The 16,508-nt window shown below is 39.7% G+C and overlaps 1 protein-coding gene across 1 annotated transcript; it reads right to left on the reverse strand.

Moving 5' to 3' along the window:
• Window positions 1–1,356: 1,356 nt before the first annotated feature.
• LOC114768595 (myosin heavy chain, fast skeletal muscle-like) lies at window positions 1,357–15,669 on the reverse strand. The gene is made up of 39 exons (XM_028960956.1): window positions 15,456–15,669; window positions 14,633–14,776; window positions 14,389–14,545; window positions 14,269–14,296; window positions 14,078–14,189; window positions 13,917–14,009; window positions 13,747–13,810; window positions 13,503–13,601; window positions 13,073–13,176; window positions 12,820–12,958; window positions 12,000–12,118; window positions 11,654–11,803; window positions 11,403–11,573; window positions 11,032–11,316; window positions 10,784–10,870; window positions 10,523–10,610; window positions 10,334–10,451; window positions 10,095–10,218; window positions 9,847–9,983; window positions 9,483–9,738; window positions 9,158–9,400; window positions 8,907–9,083; window positions 8,688–8,833; window positions 8,518–8,608; window positions 8,047–8,436; window positions 7,848–7,974; window positions 7,645–7,763; window positions 7,365–7,561; window positions 7,092–7,275; window positions 5,680–5,845; window positions 5,478–5,602; window positions 5,064–5,372; window positions 4,786–4,989; window positions 4,579–4,704; window positions 4,208–4,378; window positions 4,031–4,135; window positions 3,875–3,970; window positions 2,909–3,040; window positions 1,357–1,638 (listed from the first exon to the last, which is right to left on the reverse strand). The coding sequence occupies exons 1-39, from the start codon at window positions 15,654–15,656 to the stop codon at window positions 1,357–1,359; spliced, it is 6,066 nt and encodes a 2,021-aa protein (XP_028816789.1). The 5' UTR covers window positions 15,657–15,669.
• Between the last annotated feature and the right edge of the window lie 839 nt (window positions 15,670–16,508).

Below are 16,508 nucleotides of genomic sequence, written 5' to 3' on the forward strand. Positions count from 1 at the left end.
GAGAGAGTAAAAAAGAAAGGAAAAAACCTTAGGAAGGAGTGATACAGAGAGGGACCCCCTTCCTGGGTAGAGTGAACCTGCAAATTGTGTCAGTGCAGGGTTTGTGATGATTTGTCTATGTTTGGAGGTACTGGACAGTGCAGAGTAGGTTTTAATCCAGTGTCATAGTGTACATTTTGTGTCCATTATGATGCTACTGGTCCATTTGAAGGTCCCTGAAGCTTTAGTTGTTGTGCTCTGGTTCATTTCATTCAAAGTCATCGTTTAGCAGTTGCCAGGAACCAGGATTTATCTGGTGGTCTGTGCGCCTGATTCCATGTCTCGGAGAGAACAAACAGATGCAGCGGCAGGCGGTGGCATTGTACGACTGATACTGAAACACTATGTCTTGGGGACAAATAATATTTTATTGTGAGTAACATTTAGAAAATGAGAGAGAACTGTGTAGTTATTGCCAGTCTCTCTTTAGTGCCTGGTCTTCATCAGCATCTTCTTTGATAAGTTTGATAAGTGTCATGCACACTCACTGACTGATCATGGTTGGTATCAGCTTGAGATTCCTACCATATCTGAAAGTGAAGTGATTGTCATTGTGAAACATTGCAGCACAGCACATGATGAACACAAGGAAATGTGTCCTCTGTGGAGTGGAATGCGTGATTAGTCTCCTCATATGTAGAATCCTTTTAACCCTTCATAAAATGTTTCTTCGGTTCTTTAGATTTGGTTGAGCACATGTCTGATGGTGCATATTTGTGTATGTTACTCTCAACAGTAGAAGATCTTGTGCTGTGCATAGAATTGATGTGCAAGAAGATTTTTTTTAGTGATTTGATACATTTTGTTTAATCCACTGAAATTCACTGAAGTGTTCAGTAGTAACACTTGCCATGATTCTTGGACATCACTTATTCCCCATTGCACTCTGCAGGCGAGGGCGCTGGTGCTGCACTGCTGTTCTTCTGGGGAACGTCCGGGTAGAGGGTAGGAGCTGGAGAGGCGGATTCCCCGTTAGGCAGTCCCGGCAGCGCATTTGCTTGCTAGCGACTTCCCGTCGCCCACTTCCACCATCTTAGCCCCACAGCGCCGTCTTCCTCCTCGCTGTCCGGCGCTCCATCACTGTCCTCATACCACCGGAAGTTACATGGGTCCCCACAGACTTCTCGACACCAAACGCCCACCAACTCACGTCAAAGTGATTCTCGCTGTTGTCCGTGTCATCCTAGTCCACGGGGAGGCAGAGTTTCTGGCCCGACATGGCGAAGATCGTGGGGGGTGCATCCTCTGTGCTTGCTGCCAACGTCACTTCGTCGCAGCTCCGCCCACTCACATGCAGACCTTGCTGGGTTTCGCGGATCACCCGGGGGTCGACGTCATACCGTGGTGCTCCTCGCCACAACTTGAACCCTGTATCACCAGGAAGAAACCGCTCAACCAGTACTTGGGGGGCGTATCTTGGTCCTGGCGCATCTCGTTGCAGAACTCCCCGACCCCACGGGCGAGCCCCGTCGTTTCTATCGCCATACCCCCCTCCGCCCTTGATGGAGCGGCGCCCTTATGGGGGGTGGGGGTGGGGAGCTGCTGGTCACAAACAACTGGTCCCAACGTGCCTGATGATGGAGTCCTGATCAGTCCAAGCTGAAAACAAGTAGGATCCGTAAGAGCAGTCAAATGGCGGCCAGCAGCGAACATTCTCCGTACCTGAGGTTCAGTTTGTGTTTATGTTTCTGGTCTTACTGTCACTTGTCTTTAGGGTTGCTTTTTGTTCCTTTTCTAATCCCTGGTTTTGCCCCCCGGTTTTTGTTGTTGTTTAATAAATGAATTTTGTTCCAAAATGTCATCTGCACCTGCGTTCTCTATCCCAAGATGTGACATACTTTAATTACTCCTGGTAAAAGTGTCACTTTAAATATGATAGCTGCTGTTATCATTAAATTAATGTATACATATATTTTTTCATTTATTTGTGTATTTCATATTTGTGATATTTTATTTTATTTATTGTTTATTTCTTTCATTTGTTTATTTACAGATTGTCTTGATTGATTATGAATTCTGTTGTATTCCTGCTAATGTTCAGAGCTCAGACACCGTTAAAATATTTGTCTAGGCTAAAGACTTTATCTTTTTAGCCAAGAATTCCCTAACAGTTAAACCCACAAACCCATGTCTCTCTGAGCAACTGTAGCTCCTTGTTCCTGACATTGAGCTGCTGCTGGGATGTACCAGCATGAAATGTACCAGATGGTCACCACAGGCACCAACACCATAGCTCAAACATGTACAGATCCTTTCTCCAATTCACACTTTTGGACAATTTACTGTTATTGTTGCTGTATTCTGTTGAATTCTGTTCTATTGGCAAAAATAAAATATCAGTCAGTTTTGTGGTCTTTTTTTTTGTGCACACACAGTGCCTTTTTGGCCAAAGTGCATCATGCGTGGTCAGACACAGCTAGCATTTTTGCGCAGGTCTATGCTTTACATCAGGGTTCACCAACCCTGGTCCTGAAGGGCACTTGTCCTGCACATTTTTGTGTTTACTGTAATTTGGCACCCTCCATAATTCAAGCTGTACTGGTTGCGTATCAAAAACAGGGCCATATTCTGTCTTTGCTGGAAGGCTGTGACCATTTGTACTCCACTGTGCCAGTGATCAACTCGTAAATCAACTTGACTCTGAGTCTTTCCTTAAGAGTTGTTTTATTTCATTTTGATAGTTGCAGGGGTTCACAAAGAAAGCACACAAGAACATCATATTGTATGAGTGTCTTTTGTTGTGTCTGTCATTGCTTATTCTTCAGCGTCCTTGCCCTTATAAATAACAAAAAAAGTATTTATTACGTATTCTGAATTTATTTTAATTTATAAAACAATGGTTATCTTTGTAATTGTAGAAAAAGCATACCCGGCCAGCCTCTCGGCTCTTGGCTCTCAGCTTGTTGACCTGGGACTCAGCAATGTCAGCACGTTCCTGAGCTTCTTCCAACTCATGCTGCACCTTCCTGAACCTGGACAGGTGAGTGTTGGCTTGTTCCTCCTTTGGGGAAAGGATCATTTTTAAAAAAAGTCTTCTACCATACCATACCATATTTATTTATAAAGCACTTTAACACAACAAAGGAGCTGACCAAAGTGCTGTACATTAAAATAAAAAATAAGTTAAATTATCAGGAAAGAGGACAGACATGGAGTGGGGGTGGAGTGTAAGAACGGAGAAGGTTTGACAAATACGCTGGAGCCGAGCCATTCAGTGATTTAAAAACTGACTCTAAAACAGACAGGGAGCCAGTGTAGTGAGGCTAAGATCGGGGTTATGTGATCTCGCCTGTTTGTACCAGTGAGAAAACGTGCAGCTGCATTTTGGATTAATTGTAGACGAGCTAGAGATGTCTGGCTGATCCCAAAAAGCAATGAATTACAGAAGTCAAGGCGGGATGTAATTAAAGTGTTAATCACTTAATCATTTAGTCAGGCACATCACCTGAAAAAAGCATGATTTTACAATATTGTTAACCTGTGCATCCATTTTCAGAGTTGGGTCCATTTTAGCACCTAGGTTTGTAATCAATAATTACAATGATTACACTTTTGGCTGGTGTAGAAATGTTTCTCATCCAGAATATGAGAATGTTTTCAAAACTTGGGTTTGTAATGGAAGGAACCGTTGTAGTTTGACATGTCTCATGCAAATGTGGTGGTGTGGGAGAGCATATGAAGGTTGAAAGGAAGTCATGCAGCCTGAATGGCACTTTAAGGCAGCATTGCTAGTATTGAATTTCACTAAATATACAACAAAACAGATTTTAGATAATAAAACAAATGGTTCAAATACCAGCTAATAATGTGTTGTTTTTTTTTAAATAATACTTACCGCATCCTCAGCTTGTCTCTTGTAGGACTTCACTTTCAGCTGTAGTTTGTCTACCAGATCCTGCAATCTGTTGATGTTCTTCTTATCCTCCTCAGTCTGTAAAACAGGGGAATTTAGATTCATGTTTTGCTCTTAAAGTATAAAACTTTGTCATACCTGGTAGGTGAGCTCCTTCACTCTCCTCTCATATTTCCGAACACCTTTGATTGCATCAGCTCCACGTTTTTGTTCAGATTCAACCTCAGCCTCCAGCTCACGAACCTGTGTAAAATACTGCATGTTAGATACATGGAATAAATATACATATATTTTTACCATGGTAAATATACTTGCCCTAGCTTCCAGTTTCTGGAGCTGTTTCTTTCCCCCCTTCATGGCAAGATTCTCAGCCTCATCCAGACGGTGCTGTAGGTCCTTCACTGTGACTTCCAGGTTCTTCTTCATCCTCTCCAGATGAGCGCTAGTGTCCTGCTCCTTCTTTAGCTCCTCAGCCATCATGGCAGCCTGGAATAAATGACCAAAATGCATATACCAAAATGCATTTAAATGCACATATAGTTAAGTCCTTGAGTGCTTAATTACTACGGTAATTAAAATGTTTTAGATGGCAACATGATGCACTCAATATATTTTTAGAGTTTTTGTCAGGGCAGAGAATGAAACTCAATTTTGTCCAGATTTAAAAAAAATTATATTTCACTAACATCAGTAATGGCCTTCTTGGCCTTCTCCTCTGCATTTCTGGCTTCCTGGATGGCATCTTCTACCTCTCCTTGTATTTGTACAAGGTCCGCTTCAAGCTTTTTCTTGGTATTTATTAAGCTTGTGTTCTGTAAATTTCAGAAGTAAAGTGCTAGTTACGGCTTTAAAACTTTTGATATTCCATGAACGTTTTGTGTAAACTTTCTTACTTGAGAGTGCAGCAGTCCCACACGCTCACTAGCATCCACCAGTTCCTGCTCAGCCACTTTGCGGCCTCTCTCTGTCTGTTCCAGAGCAGCTCTCAGCTCCTCAATCTCAGCCAGCATCAAGTTATTCCTGCGCTCCACCATGGCAACCTGCTCCTTCATGTCTTCATGTCCTCTGACAGCTTCATCAAGGTGCAGTTGGGCATCCTGATATTGAAAGTAAAAGTTTAACATTTATATTTATTTAAAATAAATGTGAAATCAGTATTGGGATTGCATACCTTGAGATGTCCCTGGACATTTCTAAGTTGTTTTTGAGTTTCAGCTGCCTGGCGGTTGGCATGGCTGAGCTGAATCTCCATCTCATTGAGATCGCCCTCCATCTTCTTCTTGACTCTGAGGGCATCATTCCTGCTTCTGACCTCAGAGTCCAGAGTGCTCTGCATGGAGTCTATCACCCTCTGGCTGTTCCTCTTGATCTGCTCCATCTCCTCGTCCTTCTCAGCCAGCCTCCTGTCAATTTCACTCTTGACTTGAGTGAGTTCAAGCTGAACACGAAGGATCTTGGATTCCTCATGTTCAAGGGTGGCCTGTATAATTTTAAAATTTGTAACTTTACTCTAACATTTTAAATATTCAGTCTACAGAAACTGCACAATATGTGTGAACATCATGGAAATTCTGATTCTGCTTACCTCAGCTTCCTCAAGGGAACACTGAAGTTCAGATTTTTCTGTGTCCAAAGTCTTCTTTCCTTTCTCTAACTCGTGAATTGTCTTTCCAGTCTCCCCAAGTTGTTCAGACAAGTCAGATATTTCCTCTTAAAAGAATGTTTTCAATTTAAAGGAATTAGATGATTATAATGTAAAACAGAAAACACTCTGCACAGATACATACGCTGCAGGTTCTTGTTCTCCCTCTTCAGTGTCTCCAACTGATCCAGAGATTCTTCATAGGAATTCTTCACCTTGAAGAGCTCAGTGCTGAGAGATCGAGCCTCTTTCTGAGCCCCTTCCAGCTCTGCCTGACTCTCCTCATACTTCTGCTTCCACTCTGCCAATACCTGAAAATATATTATTTCATTGCATTGTGTCTTTAGCAGTCTTGAAATGGATGGAACTTATTTACAATAACTTTCTCTTTAATTGGGACCTTCTCCTTAGCCTGTTGCTCCAGTGTGTGTAAAAGGACTACAATTAGAACTGTAGGCATCAGAATAAATTTACAAATTTACAGCACTCAGACTCAGATGTTAGAGCGGTTAACAAGCCAACATTTTTCTGTAGCTGATAATACGCTGCCTACTGCGTGCTGCAGGCAGTGGTGGCCTAGCAGGTAAGGAAGCTGCCCACTGCTCACTAAGGACATGAATGGCTAGGAGCAGTTTTATGTACTTAGGTTTTATTATTACTATGGACAATCAAAGTCTTTTCCAGTCAAACTTCTCTCTTATTCTTGAGCAAATTAAAACAAATTTCCTGAAATGGATTCTGGAAATGGAAGGAAAGATTAATCTGTTTGAAAATTATATATCTTCAAATATTATTTAAAAATTGGATAATAAAACTTTTATCTCATTCTTATGGAATGATAAATGTACCACAATACATACAATACTGCAGAGGACCAAGCATGATGGTGGGTTGGACCTGGCAAATTTTTGCTATTACTATTGGGTGAACATTCAGAGGTTTGTTGGCTTTGTTGGCTTTGTTGGCTTCATGTCCCGCATACAAGTTGGTGCTACTTGGAAGCCAGCTCATGTACTTCAATTAGCTAATTGTCCTTGGTCTCCACTAGTATACCCCTGTCAGTATGAAGTATTACTAATAATCCAATAGTTACAAATACTCTCAAGATATGGTTTCAATGTAGACAATTTGTGAAGTGTCTGTGATTCTGAAAGTGAAAGTGAATTAAAAGTGGAGTGATTGTCATTGTGATATACTGCAGCACAGCACACAGTGCACACAACAAAATGTGTCCTTTGTATTTAACCCATCACCCTTAATGAGCAGTGGGCAGCCATGAAAGTTGCCCAAGGAGCAGTGTTTGGGGACGGTACCGTGCTCAATGGCATCAGTGGTATTTGAAACCGCAACCTTCTGAACACTTCCTTACCCACTATGCCACCATTGCTCTCTTCTCATGTGTGTGCATGAAAACCATGCTATAATATCTAGATATCTTAGTCTTAACGCTTGAATATTGTAGGTATTGTATTAATTTCCACATTCAGTTACTCACTGCTGGTTGAAAACAAAATAGGTGTCTGGTAGAAGAGACTTTCAGATTTTGGAATCTCAAACCTTGTCAAAGTTCCTCTGCTTCTTATCAAGGTTGGCAGCCAGAGCATTGGCCCTCTCCACATCAATCATGAGGTCTTCCACTTCACCCTGCAGTCTCTGCTTAGTCTTCTCCAGAGAGGCACACTTGGAGTTCATAGCCTCAATGGACTCTTCTGCCTCCTGTAGACGCTGAGCAAGCTTTTTCCTGGCAGTAATTGGATTTAAAAATTGGTTACTACTCTAATTACTTAGGTAAAGTGTACATAAAGTCATAGATGAGAAATGTTGTGTTACTTGGCCTCTTCAAGCTCCTCAGTGCGCTGGATGGCATCAGTTTCATATTTGGTTCTCCACTGAGCCACCTCACTGTTGGCCTTGGACATTCCACGCTGCAGCTCAGCTTTGGCCTCTTGTTCCTCTTCAAACTGCTCTCTGAGCAGGTCACAGTCATGGCGAGCTGATTGGACAGCATGAGCCAGAGCATTCTTGGCCTTTTAGGAGCATTGCAAATTGAAGAGTATTTGCACAGAGAAATTCATCATGTGATATGTATAATATATTATGATGGTTTTACCTTGACTTCCTCTTCAATGTGTCTCTTGAGCTCCTCAATCTGTTGTGTATAAGCTTGTTTACCTCTGGTCAGCTGGGACACAAAAGCTTCTTTCTCTTCAAGCTGTCGACTGATTTCACCTAAATAAATTGATGGTAGTCTATGAAAATCTGAAACCACACTCAAATCTTCAACTGAATGCAACAGGGAAATATATTTCACACCATTCTCTGTTTGTAGCCTTGCTTTCTTTGCACTCAGATCATTTAGCTGTCGAACATTCTCTTCATTCTTTGTCTTGAGTTCACTCAGTTGATCCTCGAGTGTGCGGCACATCTTCTCAAGGTTAGTCTGTCAATAAAGTATGGTCAGCACATCTGATCTCACCATGGTTTAGAAAGCGTATGCTAATATTTCTGTTACCTTTGCCTTTGCAACAGCCTCCATGTTGCTGGATAGGTCATCAATTTCCATCTTGTATTCACTCTTCTCCTTCTCCAGCTTCTGCTTGACACGCTGAAGGTTGTCGATTTGCTCTCCCAGCTCTGCTACAGTGTCGGCCTGCTTCTTGCGCAGAGCTGCAGCAGTAGCTTCATGTTGTAGGGTGGATTCTTCAAGATCACGACGCAGCTTCTGGAACTCGGCCTCACGCTTCTTGTTCATCTCAATCTGAGCAGTGGTGGCTCCACCAGATTCCTCAAGCCTCTCACTGATCTCCTCAAGTTCCCTGGAGAGATCAGCTCTCTGCTTCTCGACCTTAGCCCGAGCAGCACGTTCAGCTTCAATTTCTTCTTCCAGCTCCTCAATACGAGCCTAAAATATAATTTAGACATTATATGACACAAATCAATAAAATCTAAGGTCAGTAAACATAAAGAAAATGTATAATATTACCTGAAGCTCCTTAATCTTTTTCTGAAGTTGCACCTCCAGAGATTGCTCATCTTCAATCTTACTCAGAAGCTGACTTATCTCAAAATCTTTCCTGTTTTGTCCAAAACCATATAAACATTTCTTCCTTTGTAACATAAAGATTTTGTGTGAATTATTGGCAAAACTCTTACTTTTTAATTTTCTCCTCAGATTGCAGCCTGTCATTCTCCAGGTCCATGATTGACTCTTGTGCCAATTTCAGGTCACCTTCAAGCTTTCTCTTAGCTCTCTCCAGGTCCATACGGAGCTTCTTCTCTTGCTCCAAAGATCCCTCTAGCTATTCAATGTTACAATTGTGTTCATAGTAGTCTTTGTTTCTAAGTGTAGAAAGTACACAGTACAAAACTTACATCATCCACTTGTTGTTCAAGTTTTGCCTTTGCTTTGGTCAGAGTATTGACTTTGTCTTCCTCTGCTTGGAGATCATCAAGGGTCTGCTGGTGTGCCTCTTGGAGAGCTTTCTTCTCTTTGGTTAATTTGGCAATGCTCTCATCTTGAGAGGTCATCTCCTCTGTCAGGTTTTTAACCTGAAAACACAATTGGCATCAACGCTTTTGTACATTTGGGAAACAGAAAAATGAAACAATTAAAAAACAAAAACCTTGTTTTCAGTTGCATGTTTCTCCTTCTCCACTTTAGCCAGTGTGAGCTCCAAGTCATCAATGTCTTTCTTCAGCTCAGAGCACTCGTCCTCCAGCTTCCTCTTCTTGGCTGTCAGCTCAGCATTGATTTCCTCTTCATCCTCCAGCCTCTCAGTAGTCTCTTTGAGTTTGGCTTCAAGCTGGATCTTGCTCTTAATCAGACCCTCACATCTCTCCTCAGCGTCAGCAAGGCCCTCAGATTCCTGATATTGGGATGCATGGTATTATATAAATAGTTATAAATATTCTCTAAGTGTTAGATGAAAAAGAGTTTGAAGTACTTACAGATGCCACAGCCAACTGCAGATCATTCTTCTCTTGCAATAAACCAACCATCTTCTCTTCAAGTTCTTTCTTCTTTGCTAGAGCTTTGGTCAAGTCCTCTTTCATTTTCTCATAGTTCTCCTTCATTGCTGCCATTTCTTTCTCAGTTTCAGCACTCTTCAGAAGAGGCTTGATCTTGAAGTACAGCTTCATCCATGGCCAGTGTTTCACATTCATGAATGAGCGGATGTTGTACTGAATGCTAAAGATGGACTCTCTGTTAAAAGTGCAAGTGAAACATTAGAAGAGATGAAAGAAAAGAGACGAAGATATAAAAAAACATATTTATGAAATAATTTTAGAATTTCATTAATTCTCTTTTTACCTCCTTTCCATCATCTTGACAAACTCCCTCCTCATGAGGAAGCCACGGCACAGACCCTGAGTCATTGTGACCAAGATGGCCAACTTCTCATCTCGCATCTCCTCAAGAAGACCTAAAAGTCCAGCTTTGAAGAACACCTGATTAAAAGGAACTTATGTGATGTTTTCTTAATATTATAACATGTCTACATTATTCACTACTTACTTTTGAATTTATTGTTACATAATTTCACCTTACATCCAACTTACTTTGGTGTGGCCAAATTTGTACTGAGTGTGGTCAACATCAATAGATCCCAAGAGTTTTTCTGAAGCCTTCTTGTTATCAATGAACTGTCCTTCAGGGATGACACTGGCATTTAATACTCTATATCTATACAATAAAAATGTTAATATGTTATTGCTGAATATGGATCCATATTGTTTTGTCTGAGTTAACAACAAAATGCTGCAAACAGCATTAATGAGAGTCCAAGACAACTGTTTACCTCTGCTTGAAGTCACCATAGAGGATTCTGCTGGGAAAGCCCTTTCTGCAGATTCTGATACCCTCTAGCACACCATTACACCTCAGCTGGTGAATGACCAGGGCATTTTCCATAAGACCTGGGTTACAAAAAACATACACATTCATAACGAAGTATTTTTTGCCCAAATAATTGCCAGCTGAAACTGACCTGGTGTCTTGGATTCATTAGGAATTAGGCACCGGACAAAGTGAGGATGTGTACTTCTCAAGTTGGTCATCAACTTGCCCAAGTTCTCCTGTAGGTGTTTGATTAAATTATTGAGAAACTCAGTGTATATCCTCGTACAGGACAATATTTAAAATTTTGTTTACTTTTGAAGTATTGTATATGGTACTTTGAGTAAAAATGATGAATGGTAAAAATGATGGGAAAAAAAAACGTTGACTGAAGCATTAAAGTTTTTCATACCCTGAAGAGAGCTGAAACAGTCTGGAAAGAACCACCCTTCTTCTTTCCACCTTTTTTGCCACCACCCTCAGCTGTTTGTACAGGACACTTTTATTAATGAAAGTGAAATGATTGTGATTATGGGGCCACTTCCTTAACCACTAGGCCACCAATTAATATAATCTATAAACGTTTCATTTCATGTGTATGGGTGTGTGATTTATAATTACTGGAACAAATACTTTACCGTCAGCACTTGCATGTGATGCATACAGAAAAGCCAGCAATTTATTAGCAGCCTTCTGATAGAGCTGCACAACGGAGTCATTCAGGGGGTCCTTGTTCTTGTCCAGCCAGCCCATGATGTTGTAGTCCACAGTACCAGCATAGTGCACCAGGGAGAAGTGAGCCTCTGGCTTGCCTTTTACAGGCTTAGGCTTTTGGAAACATGCACTTTTACCAAGATGCTGGTCATACAGCTTATTCTTGAAGGTAGTGTCTGAGGCCTTAGGGAACATACACTCCTCTTCAAGAATGGAGAAGATGCCCATTGGCTGTAAATGAAATCATTTATTTGTGGATTAATTTGTAACTGTCAACATTTGTCGGACTTTCAGTCACTTTAATCCATCCATTTTACCTTCTCAATAAGCTCAATGCAGGCAGCCAAGTCCATACCAAAGTCAATGAACTCCCATTCAATTCCTTCCTTCTTGTACTCCTCTTGCTCCAGAACAAACATGTGATGATTGAAGAACTGTTGCAGTTTCTCATTGGTGAAGTTGATACACAGCTGCTCCAGGCTGTTGAACTATTTTGAAAAAAGAGAATGAATGACAATTCAAAACATACTTTAGTGTATAGAAGACTGTTAATTGCTGAGACACTCACATCAAAGATCTCAAATCCAGCAATGTCCAGCACACCAATGAAGAATTGTCTGGGCTGCTTAGTGTCCAACATCTCATTGATACGGACGACCATCCACAAGAACATCTTCTCATAGACAGACTTGCAGAGAGCTGACACAGCGTTGTTGACCTAGACATAAAAAACATAGGGATCTTAATATAAGCTCTATACAAATAAATAAATAAGTTATATAATCAAATCAACACGTTAAACAACTCAAATGTTTACAATATACATTAAAGCCAAGTGTATTATTTTCAAATTAGCACATTCCATTATAGGTGCTTTATAATCTAAAAGGGCTAGTTTTAAATCCGATTCATACCTGTGGAACAGTTTGACTCTTGGTCACAAACTCATTCCCAACTTTGACTCTCGGGTAGCACAGAGCTTTTAGTAAATCAGCAGAGTTCAGGCCCATGAGGTAGGCGATTTTATCAGCCACTGGTTAAAAAAACAATGTTGAACATTTATTTTCTTGTACAGTCATGAAAAAACATCAACATTAATATAATTGCAAATTTAGATGCAATTCCAGCTGAGGAAAATGTTAGGAAACACTATAGCAATCAATAATCTACCTTAAATAGCCTCCTATAACAATGTAAAAATCTTTGACATTGATTAACAAAAGTTTTTCCCCACTATTTAATGCAGAATTCCTTGCATTTTGTGAATATTGAAAGGGTGACTGGAAATGAGCTGTACATGATTAGAATCTTTGAAAGATTTCTTTCATCATCTTGCTGACCTTGCTAGGAGAACTTGACCAGGTCAAGTGGTTTTAAATACTGTTCACTTTTCTGGACAGTGGAATGGCTGATTCCAAACTCTTTTGAGGTCTATTTTATATCCTTCCCACACTTGTTAGTGTATTTGGTCTTCTTTCTGTCTTGGAGAGTTCTGTGGATTTCATAAGGGTGATACCTCTCACTTCAACAATCAAATGCCTGTGGTTTAAATAATGTGGGTGAACCTGAATCAAATTCTTAGCTTCAAATAGTCAAGAGTGTTAAGGCATTCTAACCGTTTCCTCTGTTGGAAATTAAATTGATTTCTTTACTTTGTTTCTGCTGATTTAATGAGGTGGACTAATTTATTTTCTCAAATTTATTGTACATAATAAAACATTGCAATGCTATTACCCTCAGTGCCATCAGGCTCAGCCTGCTCCTCTCTCTGTTTCTGCTTAAACTTCATGTTCCCATGATGCATCACAGCGCCAGTGAGCTTGTATATGCCTATTTTTTCTTCAGCACTGAAGCCCAAGATATCAATGGCCATCTAGTATAAAACATAACAGGAATTTCATGGAATAAGACATTTAAAATTAAAATCAAATAACTAAACAACTTGTTTTTCCAGTTTCATTTTGTTAAATTAATTCAGTCTACTCACATCTGTAGCAACAAATTCCTCCACATCATTGATGCTTTTGACTGTAATTTCCCCTTGACTGATCATTGGGTAATCAAAAGGGTTGGTGGTGATGAGAAGAGCCTCTGTGAAGTAAAACATTTTATAAAAGAAGGTTTTATTATGACAACACTTTCTAGATTGCTATATGAAAGGCTGGCCATCCCATTTCTTAAACTCTGTTAGTACCAGAGCTGGCCTGAACCATCCATCCAACACTCAGACAGTGAGGTGCAGGGCATTTGTGGTGAGTACCACCATATAAATCTTTTGGTCAATACTGGTTACCGTTAACCAGAGGGGAGGACACTACTGTTTTATTTAGTGTTCTGGCAGCAAGTGTTTGAAGTAAATCATGCATTGGCCAGCAAATACAATAGAACTGGTGGTCGATAGTCAGAAAATAGATTACCAATCAGCTCAGGCTTGTGGCCAGTTGTCAACTGGTAGAAGATGTGGTAACTTCTCTCTGCAGAAAGCTGGAATGTCACTCTTGATTTTTCCAGCAGGTCTGTGGATAATGCAATTATTGTTTTATGTTATTATACAGTGTTTGTATTTGCCAGGTATGCTGCCATATGCCACATAAGATAAGAAATTCAATTGATCTAATCTAATTCACTTGACCCACAAAATGTTTAGTGAAAGTAACTCACAAGTTTCAATATCTGCTGAGGCCAGCTTTCCAGTGGATGCAAAATGAATTCTGATAAATTTACCCTAAAACATTAATGACATTAATGAATATACATGACTTGACATTATGGCATACGACTATGATAAGAATATAATAAAATTTAATAAAACATAATGCAATGTAACTTACAAAACGAGAAGAGTTGTCATTTCTTACAGTCTTTGCATTACCATAAGCCTCTAGCAGAGGGTTGGCAGCAATGATCTGATCCTCTAGTGACCCCTAAAATGTGTTTAGATTTTAGTATAGTATGAACCTAAATGTATATATCCACAGTCTTGTTCTCTAACCTGCATTTTGCCAGCAACTTGTTCAGCTTTCTTTTGTCCAGAGACTGCAATTGTTGCAAAATACTGGATGACACGCTTGGTGTTTACAGTCTTTCCAGCACCAGATTCTCCACTGAGGATGTAAATGCAAATAATTTCAAAATATTCTTAGTTTTAAACTGTTATATATTTTTACTGCTTACATTACTTACGTGATTAGGATTGACTGGTTCTCACGATCTGTGAGAAAAATTAACTGCATTATTTATTTTTTATTTGAATGTCCACATCAAAGTCAAATTAATCATCATTTATCTTCATTCTTATCTTACCAGTGAGCATGAACTGATAGGCATTATCAGAGATGGAGAAGATGTGAGGAGGGGCTTCAATTCTCTTCTTGCCTCTATACGCTGCAACAACCCCAGCATCGTACACTGGGAGCCACTTGTAGGGGTTCACAGTGACACAGAAGAGTCCAGAGTAGGTCTGAAATACAGAAAGAAATGGTGCACCTATTATGGAACATATGATTCATAAGATGTTCCTAGGTATTAATGGTCAGTGTTAACTTACGTAGATCATCCACGCTGCATAACGCTCTTTGAGGTTGTACAGCACAGCAGGCTCATTCAGGTGGGTCATCATGGCCATGTCCTCAATTTTATCAAACTTCGGAGGATTCATGGGATTGATATCATCCTCCTTCACTGTCACTGTCTATGAGACAGTAGTAGAATGTGCTATAAGCATTATTATATAAGCAATTTTTTTCTGGTTGTTCAAAGCCCATGGGACAGAAGTGTCAAGAGATTTGGCATGAGCCCCTGTATCCTGAGAATTTCTAGAACTGGATGTATCAGCATGTGGTATGGAAACAGTACTGCCTACAACCACAGAGCAGTGACGTGCTCTGAGAACATCACTGGAGGCACAACATCTACACGGCGCCTGACCCAAGTCAACAAGATCCCCGGGAACCCCAGTAATAAACTGTTGAGGCAGGTGCAGCATCCAGTCTCAGGTCAGCAGTTTGTTCTAGCATGACATCAGACTGTTGAACTCTGGACAAACTGATACTTATTCACTTGCTATAATTTGTATAGTATATATTCATTTATTTTGTGTTATCATATATCTTGTGATACCACTGCTGTTTCCAGGAGCTTTGAACACTAAAATATCACTCAATGTACTGTATCTGTGTATTAATGACAAATTAGGTCAGAAATTTTTTTACAGAAGTCTATGTGTTTAATCTGTTTCCATATTAATTTGACCTCATTGTCGATGCTTAATTTTGGGTTCAGTTAAATAAACACAATAACAAAGTGCAGTTCTTAATTTAGCTTAAGATGTCCTTAAGATGCTTAAATATGTACTCTTAAATATTACTCACTTTTCCAGCCAATGTTTTGACAGTGGCTTTACCACCCTCTTTGTTCTGGAGTACCCCTTTAACATACATTTCTTCTGGATCAGTCACAAAATATGCTGTTTTGGCATCAAATGGCTTGTTCTGAGACTCAAGTCTCTCCTTTTCTGGTTTGCGAAGGAAAATGGCTGCAGAGCCGAAACACTCCATCTCAGGGTCCCCCATGATGGCACTTTAACTTAGAAATTTAAGCAAAATAGAATTGGCTTGGGAATAGCAAGACATAATCTGATTGCAAACACAATTCATCACACTTTTAAAACATGTCAGAAAATAGTTTCAACATACTTTTAATGAGGGGTCTTTTGGTTTGGGCTTGTGAACTGAAAAAAAATAACCGTGCTTGACATTAAATCAAGAAGTTACTTATTTTATATTATATTAAAATCAAGTAATTATATATTTGTAATAGTAATTTGTAAATATTGAGCTATTGAAAGGATGTTAAAATTAAAAATAGTGAAGTACATCACAAATAGACCTTAAGCAAATATTAAGGCTAAAAAACAAAGACGTTCCCCACTTACCTTTGCTGGGTACCCGTCAGTTCAAGGAAGAGACTGGCAATGTTTCTTATATGAGCGCTTAAGTGCTGACTCTGCAAACCCACTTTCTCTACTTGGTCATGTACATTTGTTCCCTTTGACCACTTATGTGTCTCCTCTAAGTAGCATCTTGTGATTTCAACAGTGGTATTATTTTTATCCCATGACAAATCATCCCCAGCATCACTGTCAGAGTTTGAGGCTGACAATGCAGAGAAAAAAACTTTTACAAAATTAATATCACATTTCAATAATGGACTATTGCGCTGTCTCAATTGCAATGTTGTTGTTATTAATACATATTATAATAATAAAATAACCAGATTATTCTCTGTTTACAGGATTGGCCATCACCACATAACATATTTTCTGTAGATTAAGTTATTCTAAACTTTTTTTGCTTCATTATTAACTTGAAAGGATATGTGTGAATCATTCAAATATGTCAACAGTTTCATGCTCTGTTGAACTA

The sequence above is a fragment of the Denticeps clupeoides genome, chromosome 2, assembly GCF_900700375.1.
Source record: "Denticeps clupeoides chromosome 2, fDenClu1.1, whole genome shotgun sequence".
NCBI lineage: Eukaryota > Metazoa > Chordata > Actinopteri > Clupeiformes > Denticipitidae > Denticeps > Denticeps clupeoides.

What these genes read in the sequence shown, in the direction of transcription:
- LOC114768595 (XM_028960956.1), bottom strand. Translation starts at nt 15,656, where the DNA reads ATGGGGGACCCTGAGATGGAGTGTTTCGGCTCTGCAGCCATTTTCCTT. An exon ending in CTATCAGTTCATGCTCACTG is followed by an intron (nt 14,297 to 14,388) that starts GTAAGATAAGAA and finishes TTTTTCTCACAG; the next exon opens with ATCGTGAGAACCAGTCAATC. An exon ending in TGGGACTGCTGCACTCTCAA is followed by an intron (nt 4,705 to 4,785) that starts GTAAGAAAGTTT and finishes TGAAATTTACAG; the next exon opens with AACACAAGCTTAATAAATAC.